Genomic DNA, 22,833 nt, shown 5'->3' on the forward strand with positions numbered 1-22,833 from the left:
GTTATAGTTATAGTTCATTTGTATCTATACTAATCGCAAGTTAGATAAATTTATCATTAAGATTATGTTACAAAATTATAAAGCTAAACAATAATTTTTTTTCAAATTTTAACATGTATTAAATTATGTTCTTTAACTTTTTAAGTCGTTGAAATTTTTTTCGAACTATTAAAATTGTTAGATTTAAAACTTTCATCTAATTTTACTAACAAAAATTTGAATATAAAGTATCATATTTACATATATATATATATAGGTCTAAAAGCGCGGTTTGTTACCTAGTTATATAATATATGAAGAGAGGGGTTTGAAATTGAAATTGAAATTCAATCCCGATGCATGCGTGAATGATGTGATGTTTTATTTTGTTTTTTTTTTTTTTTGGTTTTTAAAATATAATATATTTAATATTATAAATTTATAATATATTTATTTTAATATTGGATGGTATTGGATGACTATTGGATTGGATCTGTCGGTTGGATCCATTGGATTTACTTGTCATCCAAGAACCGACCGATCCAATATTGAATTTTTAAAAATATCATCCGATCCAATCCAATTATGATTGGATATCCAATTTTTGGCGGTCGGTTGACATTGGATCGGTCAGTTTGTCATTGGATTGGATCATCTCTGCACAGTCCTAGTGTCATCCATCTTTTACAGTTAATTGTCAATATAGATTATTTATGTGTATACTTTTGTCTATGTGTCAAATTTATATTGGTACACCTAATATTATAATTTTAAAAGTATAAAAAATATTTCAAAATTTATAATATTTTTTACTTTTTAAAATATTTTATTTTTATAATTTTATTTAATTTAAAAATAAATTTTGAAAATAATTTTTAAATAATAATATTAGGTGTACTAATATAAATGTGCTATGTGTACAAGAGTGTACACATAGGCAGTCCATAGTGACAGTTAACCGAATGACACCTTAAATTTACTACTAGCTTAGTAGTTTGGAGGGTGTTTCTGCCAAACTTTGAACTTGGAGGGTTTAATGTAAGTAAAACGACAGCTGGAAAAGTTTTGCCGCAAAAAACTCAAAAAAAATTATGTTTTTAGGTGTATTATGCAAATTTCACCTTTTTTTATAGCATATTTTTCTAATTCTTTTAAGTTAAGGACTTTTAGCAATCTTAACCATTTTATGAGTTAGCTTATGCCATATTTTTGTATAAAAAATTTGAAATACCATATTTTATAGTTTTTCTCTTTTTTATTTACCAAAATTATTTTTAAAAGCCTTTGTTATTTTCGTCTTCTTCCTCGATAGGTCACCCCGAACTCGCCTGCAACCACCATTGCTACCCCTCTCCAACTTGCCTCACAAATTTTTTCAACAGTCACGATTTGCATGATTATTATCATCTTCATCTTCACCATTGATCTCAGACAAGCAAGCAACCATGATGAAATGAAAACTTCAAGAAAGAAATAAGAAGAGAAAGAAGTAAGCTAGTTATAGAGAAGAAGGAATGAATGGATGAAGGTGGGAGAGAAAATAGAGTTACAGCAACCAACCCAAATTGCCTCCATTAACGGATCAATTCGTCACCATCTTCTTGTCGCCAATCTCAAATCTCATCTATTTTAGGTCTCTCACCATTTTCCATTTTATCATTTTTGTAATTTCAATTTTGGATTGCCAATTAATGTGGTCGATTTATTCTTTTTTCATGTGTTGACCTCATTTTGTAGCTGACGACGTGGAGTCACGGCAATTGCAAGTGTTTAAATATGAAAGTGACAAGAACTATAAACGACACAAAAAGATTATAGAAGTTCGGCCCCTGAATCGGTAATTTTAGTTGTATTTCTTCGAGAAATAGCAGGATTACATGAACCTGGTCAAGTGAGTTTGTTACTATCTCTGAATATTATAGATATTTTGGCAGCCTAATAGCTCTTTTAAGAATCCAGAATTAGGTCCTTGAATAATGAATATGATCCACTATTTATAGGAAAAAAGATGTAGAATATTTACATTTAATTATAGAATAAAGTATTTAATATTTGAATGATTCAATCCCACAAAATCCTCTCATTTCTCTTGATTCTTGCAATCTCTCAATTATAGGGGTGTTGATTTACCTATTTGCAAAATACTGAATTTGGACATTTCCTATCACGAACTCGCTGGTCGGATACTTTCTGTGAGATGAATCCTTAGTTGCTCAAACTACTGGTTGGTATACCCCGTTTAACATATGCCTGATGCTAGACGACTCCATTTGGTTTATACAAAAGACCAACGCCTTTTGGAGAATCTCATATAAGGTCCCTTGCCCACTCAACCTCTTCTATGTTTGCCATGTATCACATCGTTCTATGCTACGTCATTAGGGTGATTTTTAGAATAACATTTGCCCCACAAGTCTGTGTAGGGACTTTTGGTTGCATGGGGACTCTTTAGCTTCTCTCTTTACACGGTCAAATGATATGTGGCCTTACTCGGATGGTCCGTCTAGCCTGGGCGCCATACATACCTGAAGAAAATCTTCTCCTTGTCTTTTCAAATATTTTATCATGATTACTTCCCTCGAAACTGCACATTGGGGATCGTGTTTGACGATTACACGTTTTTCTAGGTGGTTTTTAATGCAAAATAAAGCTTTTGGATTTTTGAGGGGGAAAAGCAATCATTTCAAATTTAATTCCCTAAAATCCTTCCCACATTTTCATTTTTTCTATATATACTTAAGACAAAAGATCATTTGGAACTTTTGCATTTTTGAAATTTCATAGTAAAAAGGAGAGTTCTTCGAGTTCTTGAGCTACTTCTCTCAAATTGATTGTTGTGCGAATTAATTCTTCAAGAATCCCCAAAATCTAAATTAAGTTCTGTAAAAGCCTAAATTTATTAGTTTTTAATCTACTTTCTAGAAAAAATACTTTCAAAATAAAACTAAAAATATTTATCATCGTAAAATTGCAATTTTTATACAATCATCAAATATGCACATAAACCAACATGAACACATCCAAATCAACACAATCATTGTTTTAAATCCATATTTTATGAAAGTAAATCATTACCATGGCTCTGAGGCCAGTTTTTGGGGATTGTTTTACTAGAATTTAGATTTACTATCATGTATGTTGTTTAACATCCTAAATATGAATTTCTAAAATAATGGAATTTAAACACATATAAAGTTTAAGAAACCTCACATTGGTTGCAACAGAATTAAATGACTCCTTCCACTCAGATATCTAACCATTGTTCCTTTGTGTCGCAAAGTATTATCAAGATCTGAGCCCGATACTCCTTCAAGTATTGGATTCTTCACAATATTATACACTATGATTAAGTACTAGACTTGCTATGTGTGGGCATGTACTCAATCACTAAGATGGACAAAAATTTAAGAGGGAGAGAGAGAGGGAGAGAGAGAGAGAGAGAGAGAGAGAGAGAGAGAAGGTTTCAAAAATAGAGAGAGAAAGAGAAGGCTCAAATTTTACTGAAGGCTTAAGTTGCATCAACTGTTAGTTTTGAGTCTATTACTATCTATTTATAGGAATCCTTCTAAGTTTAGGTTTGAATTATATGACATTAAAAAATTGATAAATAAATGGCTAAATTGAGCTTAAGTGGCCAGCCATTAGGATGTGGGCCCACCAATTACAATTTTGTCATTTTACTCAATTATTTATCCTATTCTTTCACAAATGCCATATCTTCCAATTCAACCACTTAAATATCAAAACTATTTATTTAATAATTAAAATTAATTATCAAATAAAATTTCCATTTAATTTATTTATTAATTAGACTTAATAAAGTCTCTTAATTAACAAATAAATCATAAAATCTCTTTTCTTCACAATTAAACTCTAGCTTAGTAAAAATTCATAAATAAGGCATCTAATTTTAGAATCATAATTGATTAATTAAAATCAATTAACTGAGTCTTACAAACAATATTGTCTCAACTAGTGTTGGGACCATGGGCTTATATAACCGAGCTTCCAATTAGTAAATCTAGAATTTACTAAGTGTAGAAAATAGTGAATCGAATTGTGTATGTATTTCATAGAATAGTACATATTTATATACAAAGCTAGGAGACTAAATGGGAAACTACTAATTACAAAATAGGAAACTACTAAAATACAAGTTACCCTAATTTCTTTACAACTAATATTCTAACACTCCCCCTCAAGCTGGAGCATAGATGTTAATCATGCCCAGCTTGTTACAAAGATAATCAACCCGCACCCCATTCAAAGCCTTTGTAAAAATATCTCCTAGTTGTTCTCCGGTCTTCACAAATCCTGTGGAGATCAGACCTTGTTGAATTTTCACACGAACAAAATGACAATCAATCTCAATGTGCTTAGTTCGCTCGTGGAACACGGGATTTGAGGCAATATGAAGAGTAGCTTGATTATCACACCACAATTTTGCTGGAATAGAAGTCTTAAACCCAAATTCAGTCGAAAGCTGATAAATCCATATTACCTCACACACAGACTGTACCATAGCTCTATATTCTGATTCAGCACTGGATCTAGATAGAACATTTTGTCTCTTATCCAAGAGACCAGATTGCCCCCAACAAATACACAATATCCTAAAGTGGATCGTCTATCTACCTTGGAGCCTGCCCAATCTGCATCAGAGAAACAATCAATTTGGGTATGTCCATGATCCTTGTAAATTATACCTCGTCCTGGTGCTCCTTTCAAGTAACATAAAATTTGCTCTAATGCTACCCAATGATGAATTGTTGGAGAAGACATGAATTGACTAATGACACTAACCGGGAATGCAATATCTGAACGAGTCGCAGTTAGATAATTCAACTTTCCAACTAATCTGTGATATTTCTCATGATTTTCAAATGGTTCCCCATCACGTGTAAGATGCACAATTGGATTCATTGGAGCATTACAAGGTTTTGCTCCCAATTTTCTTGTCTCAGTTAACAAATCAAGTACATACTTTCTTTGAGACAGAAAAATACCTTGATTACTCCGAGTAACTTCAACACCCAAGAAATACTTGAGCTCCCCTAAATCTTTCGTGTGAAACTGGGTATGAATGAAAGACTTGAGGGATGAGATGCCTTCAGTATTATTTCCAGTAATAACGATGTCATCAACATACACCACAAACAAAATGATACCAGCAGTTGATCTTTGATAAAACACATAATGATCTGACTTACTTTTCAACAAATCAAATTTCTCAACAGCCTGACTAAATTTACCAAACCAAGCACGAGGGCTTTGTTTCAATCCATATAAAGATTTGCAAAGACGACAAACTCGCCCTAACTCTCCCTGAGCAACAAACCCAGGAGGTTGCTCCATATATACTTCTTCCTCAAGATCTCCATGAAGAAAAACATTTTTAATATCAAGCTGATGCAAAGGCCAATGATGAGTAGCTGCCATGGAAATGAACAGTCGAACAGATGTGAGTTTAGCAACAAGAGAAAAAGTATCACAATAGTCCACTCCATAGGTTTGAGCATAACCCTTGGCAACAAGATGGGCCTTTAAGCGAGAAATTGTTCTATATGGATTGAATTTAACCGTAAACACCTATTTGCACCCTATGACTTGTTTTTCGGAAGGTAAATTAACCAAGACCCAAGTACCATTTGCAATTAAAGCATTCATCTTTTCTATCATTGCAGCAAGCCAACCAGGATGAGACATTGCTTCACGAATAGTGATAAAATCAAGAGAAGCAATAAAAAAAATCAATAATATCATTAATACTCATTGAAAATATACAAACAATTGACTTTATTTATATTATTTTATTAACTTATAAATATAAAATAATATTTTTTTATTAATGAGTGGCAAATAGGTAATTAAAAAAAGTGGCATTTATTGTGGACTAAAATTTGGCACACGCTATTTTTTGTACTAAATTTGGCACAATATTTAACTTGGGTCAAATTTAGCATACATTTTACATTACTATTAAAATTAACTTTTAGCAAAATGTTCTAAAAAATAGTAATACACTACATTTATAGCTCTTCATTAGAAATGCTCTTACGTAATCTTAATATAATAAATTATTCATTTTACACCTTTTAAGTGCCCAACAACCTTGTTAGTGATTATTAGTTAGTTGATGATTAATTAGTAGGGTGCATAATTATTTATAACCTTTGACATTCTATTATAATAATCATGTTGTATTTTTTATTAAATCAAACATTTATTCGTAGTATTAAATTAATATGTCAAATTTTAAAAATTAGAAACCTTTAAGAAAATTAGATCTACCAGACCTAAAGTTACTTCCTTAATTATATGATCTTGAAGTGAAAATAGCTTCGACTAAAGTGATTAATTTCTGTACTTCTCAAAGCTCAAACCATATTCAAAAGATACAATGTAATACCAAAAAGCAAAAATCTTGAGGTTTAATCAATAAAAGTGTTTTCAAATTTATATCAATCAGGTTAAGAGTAACATTGCACATTTTTAAGTATCATGAATTAGCTGAGAACGCTTTTCTTGTGGATGAACAACTTGTTTGATTGGACAATTTTTTATTTTTTCTTTGGAATGTGTAGTTTTATTTTAAGGTTGTTAGATTCCATGCCAAATGGTCAATCTATTTATGTATTCTTAATATGATAAATTATTCATTTTATATCTTTTATGTGTCTGCCAATTAGTTGATAATTTAGTAGATTGTATAACTATCTATATAAACTTTGACATTCTACTACAATAATCTTGCTCAATTATTTTCTATTAAATTAAATATTTATTCTTAGAATTGAATTGATATGTCAAATTTGGAATATTGGAAACCTTTGAGTAGATTAAATCTACTGGACTTAAGGTTACCTCATTTATTATATAGTTTTAAAGTGAAAGTAGCTTCGAATAAAGTGTTTAAAATATATACTTTTTAAGGCTCAAATCATAGTCAATAGTATAAAAAGATACAATATAATAGCAAAAACCAAAAATTTTAAGTTTTAACTGATAAAACTGTTTTCAAATCTATACCAATCAGGCTAAGAGTAACCTGTTTTTTTCTCACTTATGCCATATTTTTTAGTTTTAATTCTATAAATGTCAAAACTATTTATTTAATAAGTATAATTAATTATCAAATAAAATTTTCATTTAACTTATTTATTAATTAGATCTTACAAAATCTCTCAATTAACAAATAAACTCTAAAACCTCTTTTCTTTACAATTAATGCTTAATAAAAATTTATAAATAAGACATAGTCTAATTTTAGAATTATAATTGATTAATTAAAACTAATTAACTGAGTCTACAAGCAGTATTATCTCAACTAGTGTGGGGACCATGAACCTACATAATCAAGCTTCCAATAAGCAGTTCTAGAATTTACCAAGCAAATTCTCTAACTTATTAATTCTTCTTTGCTCCACTATAGATTCAGAATTGCACTCTTAATTATATAGAACAATCTATATGTTTCAAGATATAGATACGTTATAAATTATCTATTTTTATAATCTAAATAATCAATGATCCTCTATAGATGATCTACATCAAGTAGGGACAAATTTACTAATTCTACCCTTCAATGTATTTTTATCCTTAAAACACTTAGCTAACCTATAAATGATATTTCATTAAACTAATATAATTACTGAAATGAGTACTCCACCATTTATCTCTATTAAGCCAAGCTCAAAAGAAATCATCATTTCACTTCTATGCATTTATAGGAGCTATAAATTCCGTATCAATGATTAGCGCTCCCACTCAATTCGTCAACTTTAACGAACAATTCAAAGAACATAAATAATACAATTGAACTAGAACCTAACCATCTCAGGATTGAGATCATTGATCTAAAATAAACTAGGTGATATTGACTTAGATAGATAGTACGGTAAGTTTATGATATCTTATCCAAGTTTAATATCAGTCCAATCTGATGTATAACAATACATTCAATCCAATCTTACTTTACCAATGCCCTGAAAAGGACATAGCACTTATCCAAGGTACAAGTAAACTACATTGTTGATTATTATATCAGTAAAATCTTGTGTACTGATAAATTGTAGGACTATATTCAATCACATAATCTTGATTAGTTTCCACTGTGTTGATATTAGTAATCAAGAATATCAATGTGATAAGGATTTTGATGAATTTATAAATCAAACAAATGATCATGAAATAAACATGTGAACCAAATAAGATATTAAACAAGTAATGAAATAAATCTGTTTCTTTATTGATAAATGAATATTCAAGATTACATTGAAATAGAGTTTTAATTGGGGCACAAAACTCAACACCAACCCACCCAAACACAGACCGACCCGCACCCTAACCCACCCGAGCCTGAAACCCAATAACTCATGCACACAAACGGGCTGATTCAATCTACTAATTCTATAAACCCAAACTCGAAAATCTAAAACCCGTTAAAACCCACCCGATGTGCACCCCTATCTCAAAGGGTCCATTTCAGATGGTTTATGGCTTAAACCTACTTCATCATTGATACTACTGTGGTACAATGACATTGATTGGGCAAGTTGTATCAATGAAAGATGTTCAATAGGTGGCTATCTCATGTTTTTAGGTCAAAATTTAGTCTCCTGGTCTGCTAAAAAGTAACAAGTCGTTGCTCGTTCTAACATTGAAAATGAGTTTCGAGCAATTGCTAATGTTGTTGAGATCAGATGAATTTCTTTCTTGTTGTCTGAGCTTTAAGTGGTGCTTCCTCAACCTTCAATACTTTGGGTTAATACTCAAGGTGCAATTGCATTGGCTTACAACCCTATTTTCATGCCTGAAGCTAACATATCGAGATCGACCTTCATTTTGTTCGTGATCAAATCATTAAAAAGCAGCTCTTAATTCGTTATGTTCCCTCATTAGATCATGTTGCAAATATCTTAACTAAACCTTTGTCTACTGACAAATTTAGTTACCTCAAATCCAAACTTCAAATGTCACCATCCCCTTTTCGTTTGAGGGGGATGTTAGACTGAATAACTAAATTTTATTTTGTTAGTTATTAGTTAGAACAGTTGTTGTAAAAGTTAGTTAAAAAATATATTTAGTTGAGGTGGCATTAGTAATATTTTTGTTTTTGAAAAACAAAAATATGTTCTATAACTATTCTGTTTTTCAATTTTAAAAACAGAAGATAAAATTTTTGTAAATTTTATTTAAGTCGAGTGAAAAAATAAATGATCTTGAATAAGAGAAGTACAAACCTTTTATATACTATCTAAGCATATTTTTCAAATTGACACTTCTTTCCAACAATATCTTCACATATATGTCATTATGTAATGCTTCCAACAGACAAAAACTCAAAATTTCTCTCCTATACATAGTTATGCAACAAGAGAAAAATGTGAAATTATACTCAATTTCAAACGTAGTATCAATATTAAAGCCTAAGACCAAGAATATGATTAACATTAATATCTGATCTGCTTCATTAATCACAAACATATAATAAGTATATATTGTTCAATTTAATTTGCCTGCAATCAAGCTAGTCCTTTTCAACAACAAATTTAAATACAAAGAACATCTCAAAGAGTCACTGTAAAGAGTCAGAGTTAATAGAACACAAACCACAAACTCGTCTCAACACAACTACCACAGTCTTGCCACTTGAACAGACCATGATTTGCCAAGGATCTTGCGATTTGAGCAAAAAACCAAATTTTACGGTAGTCATTAAGACCATCGCTATACGTAATCAGATCGATATACATAATCCATAGTCCACATTTCCTAAACCAGCAAACACTATATATCGAACGTACAGAATTATTAGAATGTATGCCCCCAAACGTGTAGCCTTGAACAGTTGTGGGTTAGATTGTTCAAAGAGTTTGGGATCCATTGGTGTATGGACAGCAATGGGGATAAGAAGAGTTCTAGATTATGGCAACAGCCATTTTTCAGGCTATTTGGCTAGAAGAAATAGTAGGATTTTTGAAGGCATAGATAACGTCCTTTGGAAGAAGGTTAAAGTATGGACTGCAATATGGGTCTACAGGACAAAAAGCTTTCAGGGTCTACCTTTTCAAGACCTGACTAGGCAATAGGGTTCTATTTTGTATTAGTGCCTTGGTATGGGGATATAGACATAGGCCTAAATTTATCAGGTTTTGAGCTTATTTTGTATTGGGAAATTTGATTTTCTATACTTACATATACCTAATATTTTATTTCTAAACTAATACATATCATCATTGAAAATATATGACCACTTTATCTAAAACCCAAAAATACCCCTCTCAAATTTTCCATACTTTTTTTTAGTGCAAAAACATAAAAAAAAGTAAAAAAAAATTGGTAGTCCGATGGTGGTCCGATGGTCACCTGATGCTACTTTTGTATGTACAAAAACATAAAAAAAAAAAAAATTGGTAGCAGATTTAGTTCGATGGTAGTTCGATGGGTGGTCTGATGGGTCCGATGGGTGGCCCGATGGGTGGTCCGATAGTGGCCCGATGGGATGGCCCGATGGATGGTCCGATGGGTAGCCCGATGGGTGGTCCGATGGTGTAAATGGGGTGATGTAAATGGGAGTATTTTAGGGATATCATAAAAATTGTCATATTTTACAAATATTAATTATTATTTATTTAGAAAAAAAAAATTAACCAAATGTAAGCATAAAAAATCAAATTTCCCTTTGTATTTTATGCTTTTAATTTTTCATGTTATAATGTTACCATGGTTTCCCTCCGCTAAGTGAGGCTCCCTAATAAATTTGGGAGAAGGAATCTTTAATAAGTGGACCTCGATTCACTGCAAAACTATCAAAATTTAGCTAATAATAATTTTGATCATATATGTGCCACTGATAGCTATTAAAATTTAATACTTTTGTACTATTAAAATACAAACAAATTCTGTTAAAAATCTTAAGACTTATTAGTGTGAATGGATTGTAAATGTTTGTTTCTTTCTGCGGGAGGATGCAACTGTTAAAACTTCTGATAAAGTGACCTTAAAATAGGAATATGTTAAAAGCACAATTAGATAGCCTTATATAATAGGTGAAATTAAGATATATATTATAAATTAATTTCAATACTCGTTCAAGATAAGCACAATAATCCATATAATGCCCTGTGAAATATCTTCAAAATCTACCTCTACTTTTATTTAAGGTGTCTATAAATCTATGCAGTCTAGTCCTTCCTTAACTATGGTAAGTCTAACGTGCCTTCTAGAAATCGCTCTCACAAGAAAATGTACGTGACAGGATCAACTAGCTTAACACATAACAAATTCTTTAACATATAGTAAGGCAAATTAAGAAGAACTTAACCAATCCTTGTACTAAATCAATTCACTAATGTCAACAGTTCTAAACTTATCAAAGAAACTTGACAAAAAATAATGACAATCAATAACCAAAAGAATGTTTATATATTCATACATTCAATCTTATTTAGCTTCTTATTTGAAATTTTAGCCAAGTAGGGGAGAAAAAAACACTACAACACATGAAATCCATAAATGGAGTCGTACAAAAATAAAAAAAAATAAAAACATAATTCTACGAAACATACCTCATTGTGTTATGAAGATTTAATGGATTCAACAAATCCACTACTGAGAAGCCTCTCTACATACTTGCCAAGTATGTCGACCTCCAAATTCACCTTCAGCCCTACTTTTTTTAGAGGAATCACCACCTTTTGTTGGGTATATGAAACCAACATGAAATTGAAACAACTCTCATCATCAAACACATCCACCACAGTCAAACTAGTTCCATCCACAGTAATAAACCCTTTTGGCACCACATACTTCAAAATCTCTTTGGAAGCTTTCACCTTGATCCACAAAGAATCTCCCTCAGGCTCCATACTCACGATTTCTCCTGTTCCATCCACGTGCCCCTGAACAAAATGCCCTCCCATTCGGCTCGTGGGCTGAACCGCTCTCTCCAGATTGACCAGCGAACCGGTCGAGAGCTCGGCCAGCGACGTCTTCCGAAGCGTCTCGGGAGCTAAACCAACTGTGAATTCAGAAAATTGGTTGTCGAAGTGGGTGACTGTGAGGCAAGTCCCGTTCACGGCAATGCTATCGCCGAGGTTGACTCCCTCGAGTACTGTCTTGGCACCGATTATCATGTCGAATCCGCCATGTTCAGCGATACCAATTTGCTTGACTTGGCCCATTTCTTCAACAATTCCAGTGAAAAGGCATCTGATTGCGGTGTTTCGGTTGGGACGAAGAGATCTAGAACGGTTTCGATGAAAGGTGAGGTTGGAGATGAAGAGAGTGAGCGTTGAATAGCCAGAGAAAGGATTAAATTTGAGGTTTGCTTTGGGTGGAGTGGTGGTTAGACTAGCCAGGACTGAGCTTCTAGGAAGAGAGATTTTCGTTGTAGAGAGTACGGAAAGACAAATGGGAATTGCCATTGTTGTGTCGCCCTTCCTCTCTCCCCAACGGCCAATGTTCTCTTCTCTTTTTACTTTTCACTGTTAAACCCTCTCTCTTTAGGGCCGTTTGGTATGCAGGTTTTATTTCATGAGAATGGGTTTAATATTGCTTGCATCATATCTTCACCTCTACTCTCCCGTTCGTTTTTTCTTTTCCACTGCTGTTTTTTAAAACTGCAGAAAAAAATGGTTTAATTGATAATGGTGACACAACCATCGTACCAAAAACTAATACAAATTTACGAAAATTCATATCTGCATCAAGTTTTAAAATAGTAACTCACTTATATGCATTGCCAATTATGTAAAGTAAAAAGTATGTAAAAAAGAAAAATCACAAAAAATAATAATAATAATAAATGATGGTTACAGCATATTAAACTCAAAAAACTAACAAAACAAACACATAAAACACATAGTTTGAGCCCAAAAAATAAGTATTCTTTCTTAATGAAATAGTGGACACCCCATTTATCAAACTGCATATTATCACCAACCACATACTTGAAACAATTAAGAAAAACACTCTAAAACAGCAGCCAGCCAGTACAATATTGTGTTTCAACTTTTGGGAAAACTAGATGAGCCATTTATACACTATTATATATATACACCTCTAAACCCAATACTACTCAACATCATAAACCAAAACCACTTCTCATTCTCTCAAGCTCAAGCTCGATTCCTTGCATTTAGAAAGAAAGAAAACATAATGGGCATTGCATAAAGTACCTCTTCCCTTAGTTTAGAGCTGAAAATTGTAGAAGCAAAAAGTGTAGAATCAAAACCAAGAGGTGACCTGTTTGTGAGATGTTATCTTCCAATAGGAAGCAACAAAAGAAAAGTTTGGATCGACACTAAAGAAATCCCCACCAAAAAGGACCAAGTTTGGAATGAAATTTTCTCTTTGGAGTGTTCTGGGATTGAAAGAAAAGACAGTAAAGTAAAAAAAGATGAAGACTTTGTTTTTGAATTGGACAAATGATCTAACACAAAAAAGGCACCAACACTAACCATGCCACCTTGAGAGACCAAAGGGTAATCAGAAGCATTGAGATTGATAAACCAATCCCACTTAGAAATCTCCAAAAGGATTGACATTGCATGAACCGTGGTGGAAAGCATAGTGGGTCCTCTGTAAGTCACCAAGTTTGAATTTTTAACAATCCAAATATTACCCACTTAGCTACACATATTATACTCTAACCCCATTTTCCCTCATAATGGTCTACACATATTATATATATACACATGTGTGAATTATTTAGAATATGCTAGTGATAGTAATTGACTGAAGTTTGGGAGGCACGCACATCTTGTTCTTATAAGGTAATTACTACTCAAAGTATTCAATTTATTATTTGATTTGGAACAAAATAGTCAAATTTAGGCCCAGCGTAGTGGGAATATAGAAAAGAGAGAAGATAATGGAAGTTGCAACTAGAGATAACATGAACACTTTGATACTCATTTTTGCAGAAAAACAAAGATGAGTTTGAGTGGGAATATACAAGTCAGTGAGTTTGAGAATAATACTACAATACTAATATATAATAATAATAACTAAATAATAAAACCAAATATATACAGATAGTAGAAGATAATTATATAATAATACCACAATTAATATTCACTCTAGGTACTAATGAGAATACAATCATCACACAGTGTTTTTTGGGTCATGGATCTCAACACCAAAACTACATTATTCTTTGATCTCTTTCATCACTTCCCCTGAATCCAAATACACTACTCAAGCTTAAAATAATTTTTCTAAGTCACAGTATTGAAAACCATCCAAATACAAATTCAGCCACGCATTTAATAAAATTGAAAATTAAAAACCACTTTGAATCTCTACATATATCAAATCGCATCACTGGAAAAAAAAAATTGATGCAAACTATATGCATACATCAATAACAGAGTGGCAAAAAAACTTGGAAGATCAAATCAAAAAAGAGAAAAACTGTTTGAAAAAATCATACCAAAAAATTGCATAATCCCCAAATTCAAAACCGATTCTCAGTTAACTTTAGTAGAGAGAGAGAGAGAGAGAGAGAGAGAGAGAGAGAGAGAGAGAGAGAGAGAGAGAGAGAGAGAGAGAGAGAGATACCTGGTTCAGCAGAAGAAGGATGAAGAGATAGGGGACGACTAGGGCTTCACCAAGCTAAGCTAGAAGATGTTGATTTTCCAGGCAAATAAAATACAATGTTTTGGGAGATGTTAATTTTCCCTCAGTGTAAAGGTAAGGGAAGCCCACAGTAAAATGAAAACCCCCTTTAAAAAAATTAAAAATACAAACCAAACACAGACTGGACTAAGTATTCCCATTCCTGAGTAAGGAAGCCTGAGTGCCAAACGCCCCTTGGGACCGTTTGGTATGCAAGTTTCATTTCATGGGAATAGGTTTAACATTGCTGGGAGTGTGATGAAGGGAATTATAAATCTAGGAAAGCAATATTAATGTGTTTGGTTATGATGATGCTTAGGAATGTGAAGATTACTTTGTTTGGTTGACATAGGAATAGAATGTGACAACTTTTTTTTTTTACAATAATGATTATTTTTTTAAAAAAAAATACTAATAATTTAATTTTTTTTTTTCTTTTTTAAATGTTCAAAATAATTTTTATTTATTATTTTTCATATAATTTTATAAAAAAAAATTAACAATAATAAATAATTATAAAAAGTAAAATATACATATATAAACAATTCTTGAACCATTGCCACCTCTCATCAGTTGAACCATCAAGAATTGGTTCAGGCTTTTTTAATAATAGCCCGTGAAGACGCAACAAAGCATTCAAAACAACATTAAATTGTCTACTCACTGTTTCACCCGAACGTGCAAATTGTTGTCTCACAATTCTATTCTTAATGTCATAAGATATAATATGTAAAAATATAGCAACCATTTCTTCAACATCTATATTCTTTGTTCCCTTCAAACCCCCGATAGTTCTAAATTGGTGACACAAAATACCAAATGTTTTCCTATCTATACGAGTATTTTCTATACAAGCTAAGTCACCAGCATGTATCATTCTAAAAAGATTTAGTTGACGTAATTGGTGCCTACGGAAAGAACTTTCAAGAAACATATTTCTACTTATATGTCTCTTACAACAAATAATAATTATTTAGAGTATGAAAAGAAGTGTCATCTTATTTAACATCTCCATATATTGAAGTAAAATTGTTACAAATCTTTTTTTTCTTTGCAACCAATGGAAGACGAGTCATATCTGCATCAAGTTTTGTAATAGCAACTCACTTATATGCATTACCAACTATGTAAAGTAAAAAGTATGTAAAAAAGAAAAATCACAAAAAAAAAAAAATACATTCAAAGAAATTACACTCATCAATAAAAATCTCACAAACAAACGAACAATTTTGTTTGCATACTTGACTAGACCAAACATTTCTAATTATGTTAAAACTCAAAGTTACAGCAACTTCCTTAAAAGTTACAGTTTAGAGTAAACAAGTTTAAATTCTTTCAGGGAAATAAAATTTTCAATTAAAGAGAATAACGTTTTTCTTTTCTATCAATAAATGAGATAGGTTTCTTATTTGTATCATAGTCAAGCAAAAAGATAATTAAAAGAATGAGTAAAAGAATGAGTGATAAAGATGAGTAAAAGAATGAGTGATAAAGATGAGTAAAAGGGTGTTGTACTTATTAAATAGAAGAACACAAGTGAAAAGAAAGAGGGCACTGAGTAAGTATTAGAAAGAAGAAGAAATGTGGATCTTACAAAGATGAAAAGCCTACAGTGAATCATACAATGATCCATTATATCTGTTATATTCAGAAACAGAAGAAATTGGAACTTATATACAACTGCAATATCTATACAAAAAGGAACCGATTTAGCCCCACTCCAAATTGACCACATTCCAGTAAGCAAATAAAGCATGAGTAAGGCACAAAATGCTTAATTTTAAACACTATACCTTAGCCAGAAATTATCTTCCAGTATGTATGTTAGCTTAACATCCAACATTAAATTAGTCCATCATTGAGGACATAAAAATATCTGACCTCCAAATTTGGAGGAAACCCCAAACCCGAGAAAAAATTAAGGTATCCTTTAAACAAGGAAATTGCCATCATCAGTGGCTTACACTGAATAGTGCTGGAAAGATATTGTAGTAAAAAAAAATACACAAAAGAGAAGAGACCCTCATTTATCAAGATATCATTTCACGTATGAGTATGAAAACTGAGCACTGGTGATAGTACTACGGTAAATCAATTGTATTTTACAATGTAAAAAACAAAATCAAAGTAAAAACCATCTATTATGTCTTGGCTCAAAACTTGAAATCACCATAAATATCAATGAAACATATCATTGCCCCCAACCCCTGCTCTGCTTGAAGGTTAGGCTGTAATTTCAACTCGAGCAAGAACTGAATCCAAATACAAACCAAACAAACAAAGAACATAAAAGAGAGCAAAAGCTTTTTTTCATTTTAGAGAAACAAAGCAGAATGAACATAATCTCAGCTTTATATGTTTAATTGTAAACTTAAATAAAATAAAAGTAGATTTTTAAATAACTGAGATTGAAGGGTTTATAGGTCACCATCTACAAAATGATCGTTAAATCTAAGCATAGCAATTCAATTCATGAAATTCACACAAGCACAAATATATTCCACAAAACAAATCTCAGATTCAATTCAATAAACAATTATACCATCACAATTCAATGAAACAATCAACAAAAGCATCTCATCTAGAATCTTTCACTTCCCATAACCCTCGTCCCCAACCAGAAAATGAGAGAGAGAGAGAGAGAGAGAGAGAGAGAGAGAGAGAGAGAGAGAGAGAGAAATACCTGAGAATTGGTTGATGGAAGGAAGGAGATGAAGAGCAGGGGCGGGTAGGCTTGGTTGTTCTTCCAGTCGGGTGAGCTTTCCTGAGAAATGAAACTCTTGTGTTATCAAGACTAGAGGTGGATTGGATAGGGAAATTTACACCCTGTACTGATATTTCCCATTTTATTTCTTTTTTACTGTTACACGGCAATTATTATATTTTTACTGTGTATACTATTTTTTTTTTTTTTAATTTTGTTCAAACCTATTTAATGTACTGATTGATGATTTTTATGTCACTTTCATGTCAGATTTTTTATTTAATATACTGATTGTTTTTTATTTTATTTTTTTTAAATTTAAATTTTAAGTCCAACATGTGGTCCCATTTTTTAAAATTTATATATGTGTTTTGGTGATTGATGACTTACATCACTTTTTTGACTATTTTTTTTAATTAAATTTGAAAAAGTGAAATACCCACCCACCCACCCACCCACCCACGTGATCTCCATTAATTCCAAGGCTTTACATATATTTTCTATTTCTCTCTCTATCTCTTTTTGTGGGTTGGTATCTATTAAAAATTTCTTGAGATTGGTGTCTTGCATAAAGAAAATTTATTGAGATTAGTGTCTAAGATGAAGACCATCAACTAAGGACTTTAGATAAAATCCTTTTTCCCACTCTTCACTATTTCAGAAATTTACAAAACTCACTCCTTTCATTTATTTTTTTTTACTTGGGTTTTGAGAGAGAAAATCAAGATATATATATAGAGAAAGTTTTTGTGGGTGTGTTTCAGAGAGAGAGATAGAAAAAACTTGAAACGAGAGTAGACTGATGAAGGAGTGTGGAGGCTCTCTTGGTGAAGAGAGTCCATCTCGTGAGAATATCTTCAAGAAGAACAATACAGAAGAAGAAGAAGAAGAAGAAGAAGAAGAAGAAGAAGAAGAAGAAGAAGAAGAAGAAGAAGAAGAAGAAGAAGAAGAAGAACAGACAACTCAAACTTTCTAAGTAAAAAAATTCTCTTTTTTTCTTTATTTATTTTTTCTTTTTTGGGGTTGTAGTTTAGCTCTGGTTTCGTGAGTGGTGTTGTTGTATCGTTTGATAACTCTTATGACTTATTTTGTTATTGATTTATTATTGTTTTAATGTTGTTTTACTGTTGTTTTCTTTCAATTTTTATCACATTTTTCTAAATATTATTGTACTGCTCTATTTTTAATAGTAATAGAGAATAATGAAATTTGTATGTAAGTTATTTTCTTCAGTTCTCATATGCTCTAATATATGTTCAGTTTTCCTCTGTTGTTCTACTGTTGTTTTTTAGTTGTTCTGTTTCTTTTCATTTTTGTTGTCTTCTCTTGTATGTTCTTTTGTTGTACCCCAACTCCCTACATTTGCTGCATTTATTATGTTGTTTCTTTTCCCATCCAGCTTCAATCCTTTTTTTTGGTCTTCTAGATTTCACAACTTTAATAGAAGGTAAGACTATTACTGTCCATGATTATTTCATTCTGGTTACCTCAAATAAATATTCAGTAATTAGTTTAACTTGTGTAATTTAAAACCAATATTTGTTAAACATACAAAACAATAGTAGAACAACCCAAAAACAACATTAAAAAACCATGACAACCCCAATATTAATGGTTTTAATGTTTTTGCTTCATCTAAACGAATTTAATGGTTGTTTTCTGCCTGTTCTGGTGTTGTTGTAGTAGTTTTGTCTGCGGGTGTGGAAAAAAAAGACCTCATTTTTTTATTTTTGATGTTTACAGTATAAAAGAAAAAAAAAGTCTCAAGGCAGTATAAAAGTTATTTTTGCCGTGTGGCAGTATTTTTGTAAAGAGTAAGTTAAAATCCAGTATTTTTGTAAGTTTCCCATTGGATATTACCTCAATGTTGAGCCCATAGTAAAATGAATCCCCAGGCCCAGCTACAAAAATAAAAATGTAATACCAAACATGGCTTGGGTTGGGCTTTAAATTCCCAATCCTGAGTAACCAAACAGCCCATTAAACAATATGAAACAGTAAGGAATAATAATATTTTGTTTCCAAATATCATCACCTCACTGATGCGACAAAAGTTGTTCAGTTGACCACCTTGTGTCGCAATTGAATGATAACCAGTGAATATTTTGTTTATGTTAGGAATGGCGTGAAAGAGATGCATTCTACTGTTGCAAAGAGTTTAAAGCTTCGCTTCTTAAAAAATATCTCTCTTCCTGTATTCACTGGAGCTCGAATTGAAAGAGAAGAAGGCTTCCCATTACAAGTAGCTTTAGTTGATTGTTTTACAGGCCAAATTATTTATTCTGGGCCAGAATCCACAGCCAAGGTGGAAGTCAACATGACTTTACAAACATAATTACCATGTTGTCCAAAACATGTACAAATAGTTTGTTTCATTGGTGTAGACTTCGAAAACAATAATAAGCCCATCACACAATTTCAATAATGAAACGAAAAGTGCTTTCTTTTCTTTTCTTTTCTTTTCACATTATATATATTTGCTCTGACTATGTCTGAGCTGTAAACCTCAAGCTCAAATTTTGAAAGAGAGAGAAGAAAGAGAAAGACAAAAAAGAAAGTGTTTTTCTTTCTTTAATCAATATAAACTACAATAAGACCTATTTTGTTGTGTTCTATTTTTTGGGTTTTGGTTATGGTAAGGATGGCAACATTTGGAGGGACTACCCAGAAGTGTAAGGCTTGTGAGAAGACTGTATATTTCGTTGATGAGCTTACTGCTGATAATAAAGTTTACCATAAGGCATGCTTTAGATGCCACCACTGCAAACGCACCCTCAAGGTACCCACAAAACAATCATAATCATAATCATGGTTTCTTTCTATTTTGATCATATATTTGTTTGTGTATATTTATATAATAATAGGTACTTTGATTGAGCTCGATCATGGTTTTTTCTATCTGGGTTTGGTTTGGCTTTGAGATTAGGATCATGGTGCTTTACTTTTGTATTTTTGGATGACAAGTATGATCTCTTATACCAACAAAAAAAAAATTAGAAAATTGACTATTGATTCAATGAATAACCAACCGTTCAGACAAGAAAGAGGGTTTTGTTATTACAAATTGCCCTGCATATCATCATCATCTATGTCTCTAGACAATCTTGTCATGGATTGTGTATTAAAATATCAAAATTTTCTCTATCAAAAAAAAAAAAAAATCAGATTTTAATCTTAATTTTTTTTTGGAAAGCAATTTATCAATAAATGGTGTGTTTATAATTATACGGTACATCCGTTTTTTTTTAGGTAAAACCAAAAAAGATATTCCAGTTTCTTTTTTAAGCTTACAAGGTTATTTTTTTTCCTCTTTATATTTTTTTTAATGAAACATAAAAGGTTGGTTATAAAGAAACTGATTTAGAAATCTTCAAATGATCCAAGAAACATGTGAAAAAAATGTCATTTTTAAGGAGCTTATCATATCATACTTAATTTAGCCTTATAAAATAATGTTCAGCTGATAAGTGAAAACTTCTGGCTCAATCACTTCTTTATATTTGGAAACAAATATTTAAAACACTAGTTTCGCATAGTCTCCTAAAAGATAGAGGTATAATTTGGTTTGGAATTTGTGTTCTTGCTGCAGCTAATCATTTTGTCTTTCTGATTTTTTCAGCTGAGTGATTATTCCTCTTTTGAGGGTGTTCTATATTGCAAGCCTCACTTTGATCAACTCTTTAAGAGGACTGGTAGTTTGGATAAAAGTTTCGAAGGTGATGAGTCACTAATTTCCCCTAATCAAATTCTTCATGTTGAAGCTTAATCCTTACTGTGTTTTATTTATTTGTAGGTACTCCTAAAACTGTTAGAGACAGAACAGCAAATCAGGTACAATGTCTTGTTATTATATGCTAACTTATCTATTTCAATAGTCCAAATCACATTTGGTACTTGAAATAAAGCCTCTTTAGTTGCAACTAATTATGATTTAACTTTTCAGGTTACTAACAACAAAGTTTCGCGCTTGTTTGCTGGTACACAAGAAAAGTGTGTTGCTTGCAAGAAAACAGTTTATCCCATTGAGAAGGTAAAGAATTTAGTATTTGATGTTTTTACATAAATAAGATATTTGTTTTGCCAATTCTGTTTTCTAAGACAATCAACTTAAATTTCCAGAAATTATAAGATGTAACTGAGGGGTGTGTGTGTTTTCAGGTTGCTGTTGATGGTACATCATACCATAAAGGCTGTTTTAGATGCACACATGGTGGTTGTGTGATCAGTCCATCGAACTATGTAGCGCACGAGCATCATCTTTACTGTAAGCATCACCATAATCAACTCTTCAAGGCAAAGGGAAACTTCAGTCAACTTGACAAGCATGAAGATGTGAAAATACAAGATGTTAAGGTAGAAGATGTGAAAGGGATGACTGAGAACACAGTGCCTGTGGTGGCCGAGTAGTTGATCCGTACCGTGATCTGCCTCTGATCGTGGATTTTCTCGACCTAAAACAAAAGCAAATTGTTTCTAGTGTACAAGAATAGTCTTTGTTTGATTTGAGTTTTCTGTTTTCCTTTCTTTTTTTTTAAAAAAAAATATATATTTTGTTGTTAAATTTTGAATGTGTTGGTGAGCGAGTTTTAATAAAAAATGAGTGTTAGGCAAAAATGTCTGATGTGTTTCTATTTGAGGCTTATAAAAAAGTTTAAAGTCTTCTGTCTGTAATCATTTATTGGACAGAAATTTATGAATGATGGATCCGAAAAATATAAGCATAACAATATCATAATATGATATCTCAACCAAGGGGGCTATCAGCTATGAGTTTGTATTCATGTCTTAATTTCTTGACAGATGAACTAAGAAAAACTTATTTGGTCTTTCAGGGATTTATGTGATTAGTGTGCCTATGTCTTTGTTATTTGTCTGTATCAAACATGGGTCTTCTGACATTATATGTTTGTAAACCTCACAAATTGCTCATTTTTCTATTCGCTTTAAAACATACAGGCATTGTTGTAGATTTTCAAACACAATCACAGGCTTTGTGGTCCGAAAAGGCAATATTCAATTATTATTTTTAAATGAAACCTTGAAATCTTCTATACACATCTCTTGCAATTTTATGTCACATTTTAACATATTTGCCTCCTTTATTGTACAAAATAAATATTTATAACAAATTTAAAATTATAATACATTTATAAGAGCATTCTTCTAACTCTATTTTTTTTTTTTCCTTCTAACTAGAAAAGGAGTAACTTTACCAATCACGGCTATGGGTTGGCAAGTTCAAAGTTAGGGGTTCGAGTAGCTCTTATGCTTAGTAATAGAGAGAGAATGCTTTTTAGAATAATGAGAATAGCGGTGCTTAGTTGGTCTTCTTTAAGTTTCTCTCGAATGCCACTGTACTAAGATTTATTTGTGCTATCCGCATTTCCAGAGGGGACACGTGCAATTTCAAAGCGGTTTTAGCTCAATTATTCCAGGCCCAATCACAGGTCCAACCAAGATAATGGATTGGATCCATTAATGAAGTCAAACCTTCCGGATATTGAATAGATGACTTGTCCAGACAAGAT

At 31.8% G+C, this 22,833-nt stretch overlaps 2 protein-coding genes across 4 annotated transcripts; one reads left to right on the forward strand and one right to left on the reverse strand.

Moving 5' to 3' along the window:
- Window positions 1-8,203: 8,203 nt before the first annotated feature.
- Window positions 8,204-17,439, reverse strand: LOC115710326 (riboflavin synthase). Of its 3 annotated transcripts, none has more exons than XM_061112052.1 (3): window positions 17,285-17,439; window positions 11,550-12,602; window positions 8,204-10,779 (listed from the first exon to the last, which is right to left on the reverse strand). In XM_061112052.1, exon 2 carries the CDS (start codon window positions 12,405-12,407, stop codon window positions 11,559-11,561), a length of 849 nt encoding a protein of 282 aa, XP_060968035.1. In that variant the 5' UTR covers window positions 12,408-12,602; window positions 17,285-17,439; the 3' UTR covers window positions 8,204-10,779; window positions 11,550-11,558. The 3 variants fall into 3 exon arrangements, with proteins under 3 accessions (XP_060968035.1, XP_060968038.1, XP_060968036.1); XM_061112055.1 differs by having other exon boundaries at window positions 8,204-10,787; XM_061112053.1 differs by lacking the exon at window positions 8,204-10,779 and adding an exon at window positions 14,545-14,603 and having other exon boundaries at window positions 11,364-12,602; window positions 17,285-17,353.
- A 2,017-nt stretch (window positions 17,440-19,456) lies between these two features.
- On the forward strand, window positions 19,457-21,919 carry LOC115710327 (LIM domain-containing protein WLIM1). Its single transcript, XM_030638697.2, has 5 exons — window positions 19,457-20,084; window positions 20,925-21,021; window positions 21,099-21,136; window positions 21,249-21,335; window positions 21,464-21,919. Exons 1-5 carry the CDS (start codon window positions 19,938-19,940, stop codon window positions 21,710-21,712), a joined length of 618 nt encoding a protein of 205 aa, XP_030494557.2. The 5' UTR covers window positions 19,457-19,937; the 3' UTR covers window positions 21,713-21,919.
- The last annotated feature ends 914 nt before the right edge of the window (window positions 21,920-22,833 follow it).

This window comes from Cannabis sativa, chromosome 3 (genome assembly GCF_029168945.1).
Source record: "Cannabis sativa cultivar Pink pepper isolate KNU-18-1 chromosome 3, ASM2916894v1, whole genome shotgun sequence".
Lineage (NCBI taxonomy): Eukaryota > Viridiplantae > Streptophyta > Magnoliopsida > Rosales > Cannabaceae > Cannabis > Cannabis sativa.

Excerpts from the sequence above, each read along its gene's own strand:
- LOC115710327 (XM_030638697.2), top strand. The coding sequence starts at position 19,938 with ATGGTAAGGATGGCAACATTTGGAGGGACTACCCAGAAGTGTAAGGCT. Across the intron at positions 21,022-21,098 it reads TTTGGATAAAAGTTTCGAAG|GTACTCCTAAAACTGTTAGA; the intron begins GTGATGAGTCAC and ends ATTTATTTGTAG. Across the intron at positions 21,336-21,463 it reads CAGTTTATCCCATTGAGAAG|GTTGCTGTTGATGGTACATC; the intron begins GTAAAGAATTTA and ends GTGTGTTTTCAG.
- LOC115710326 (XM_061112052.1), bottom strand. The coding sequence starts at position 12,407 with ATGGCAATTCCCATTTGTCTTTCCGTACTCTCTACAACGAAAATCTCT.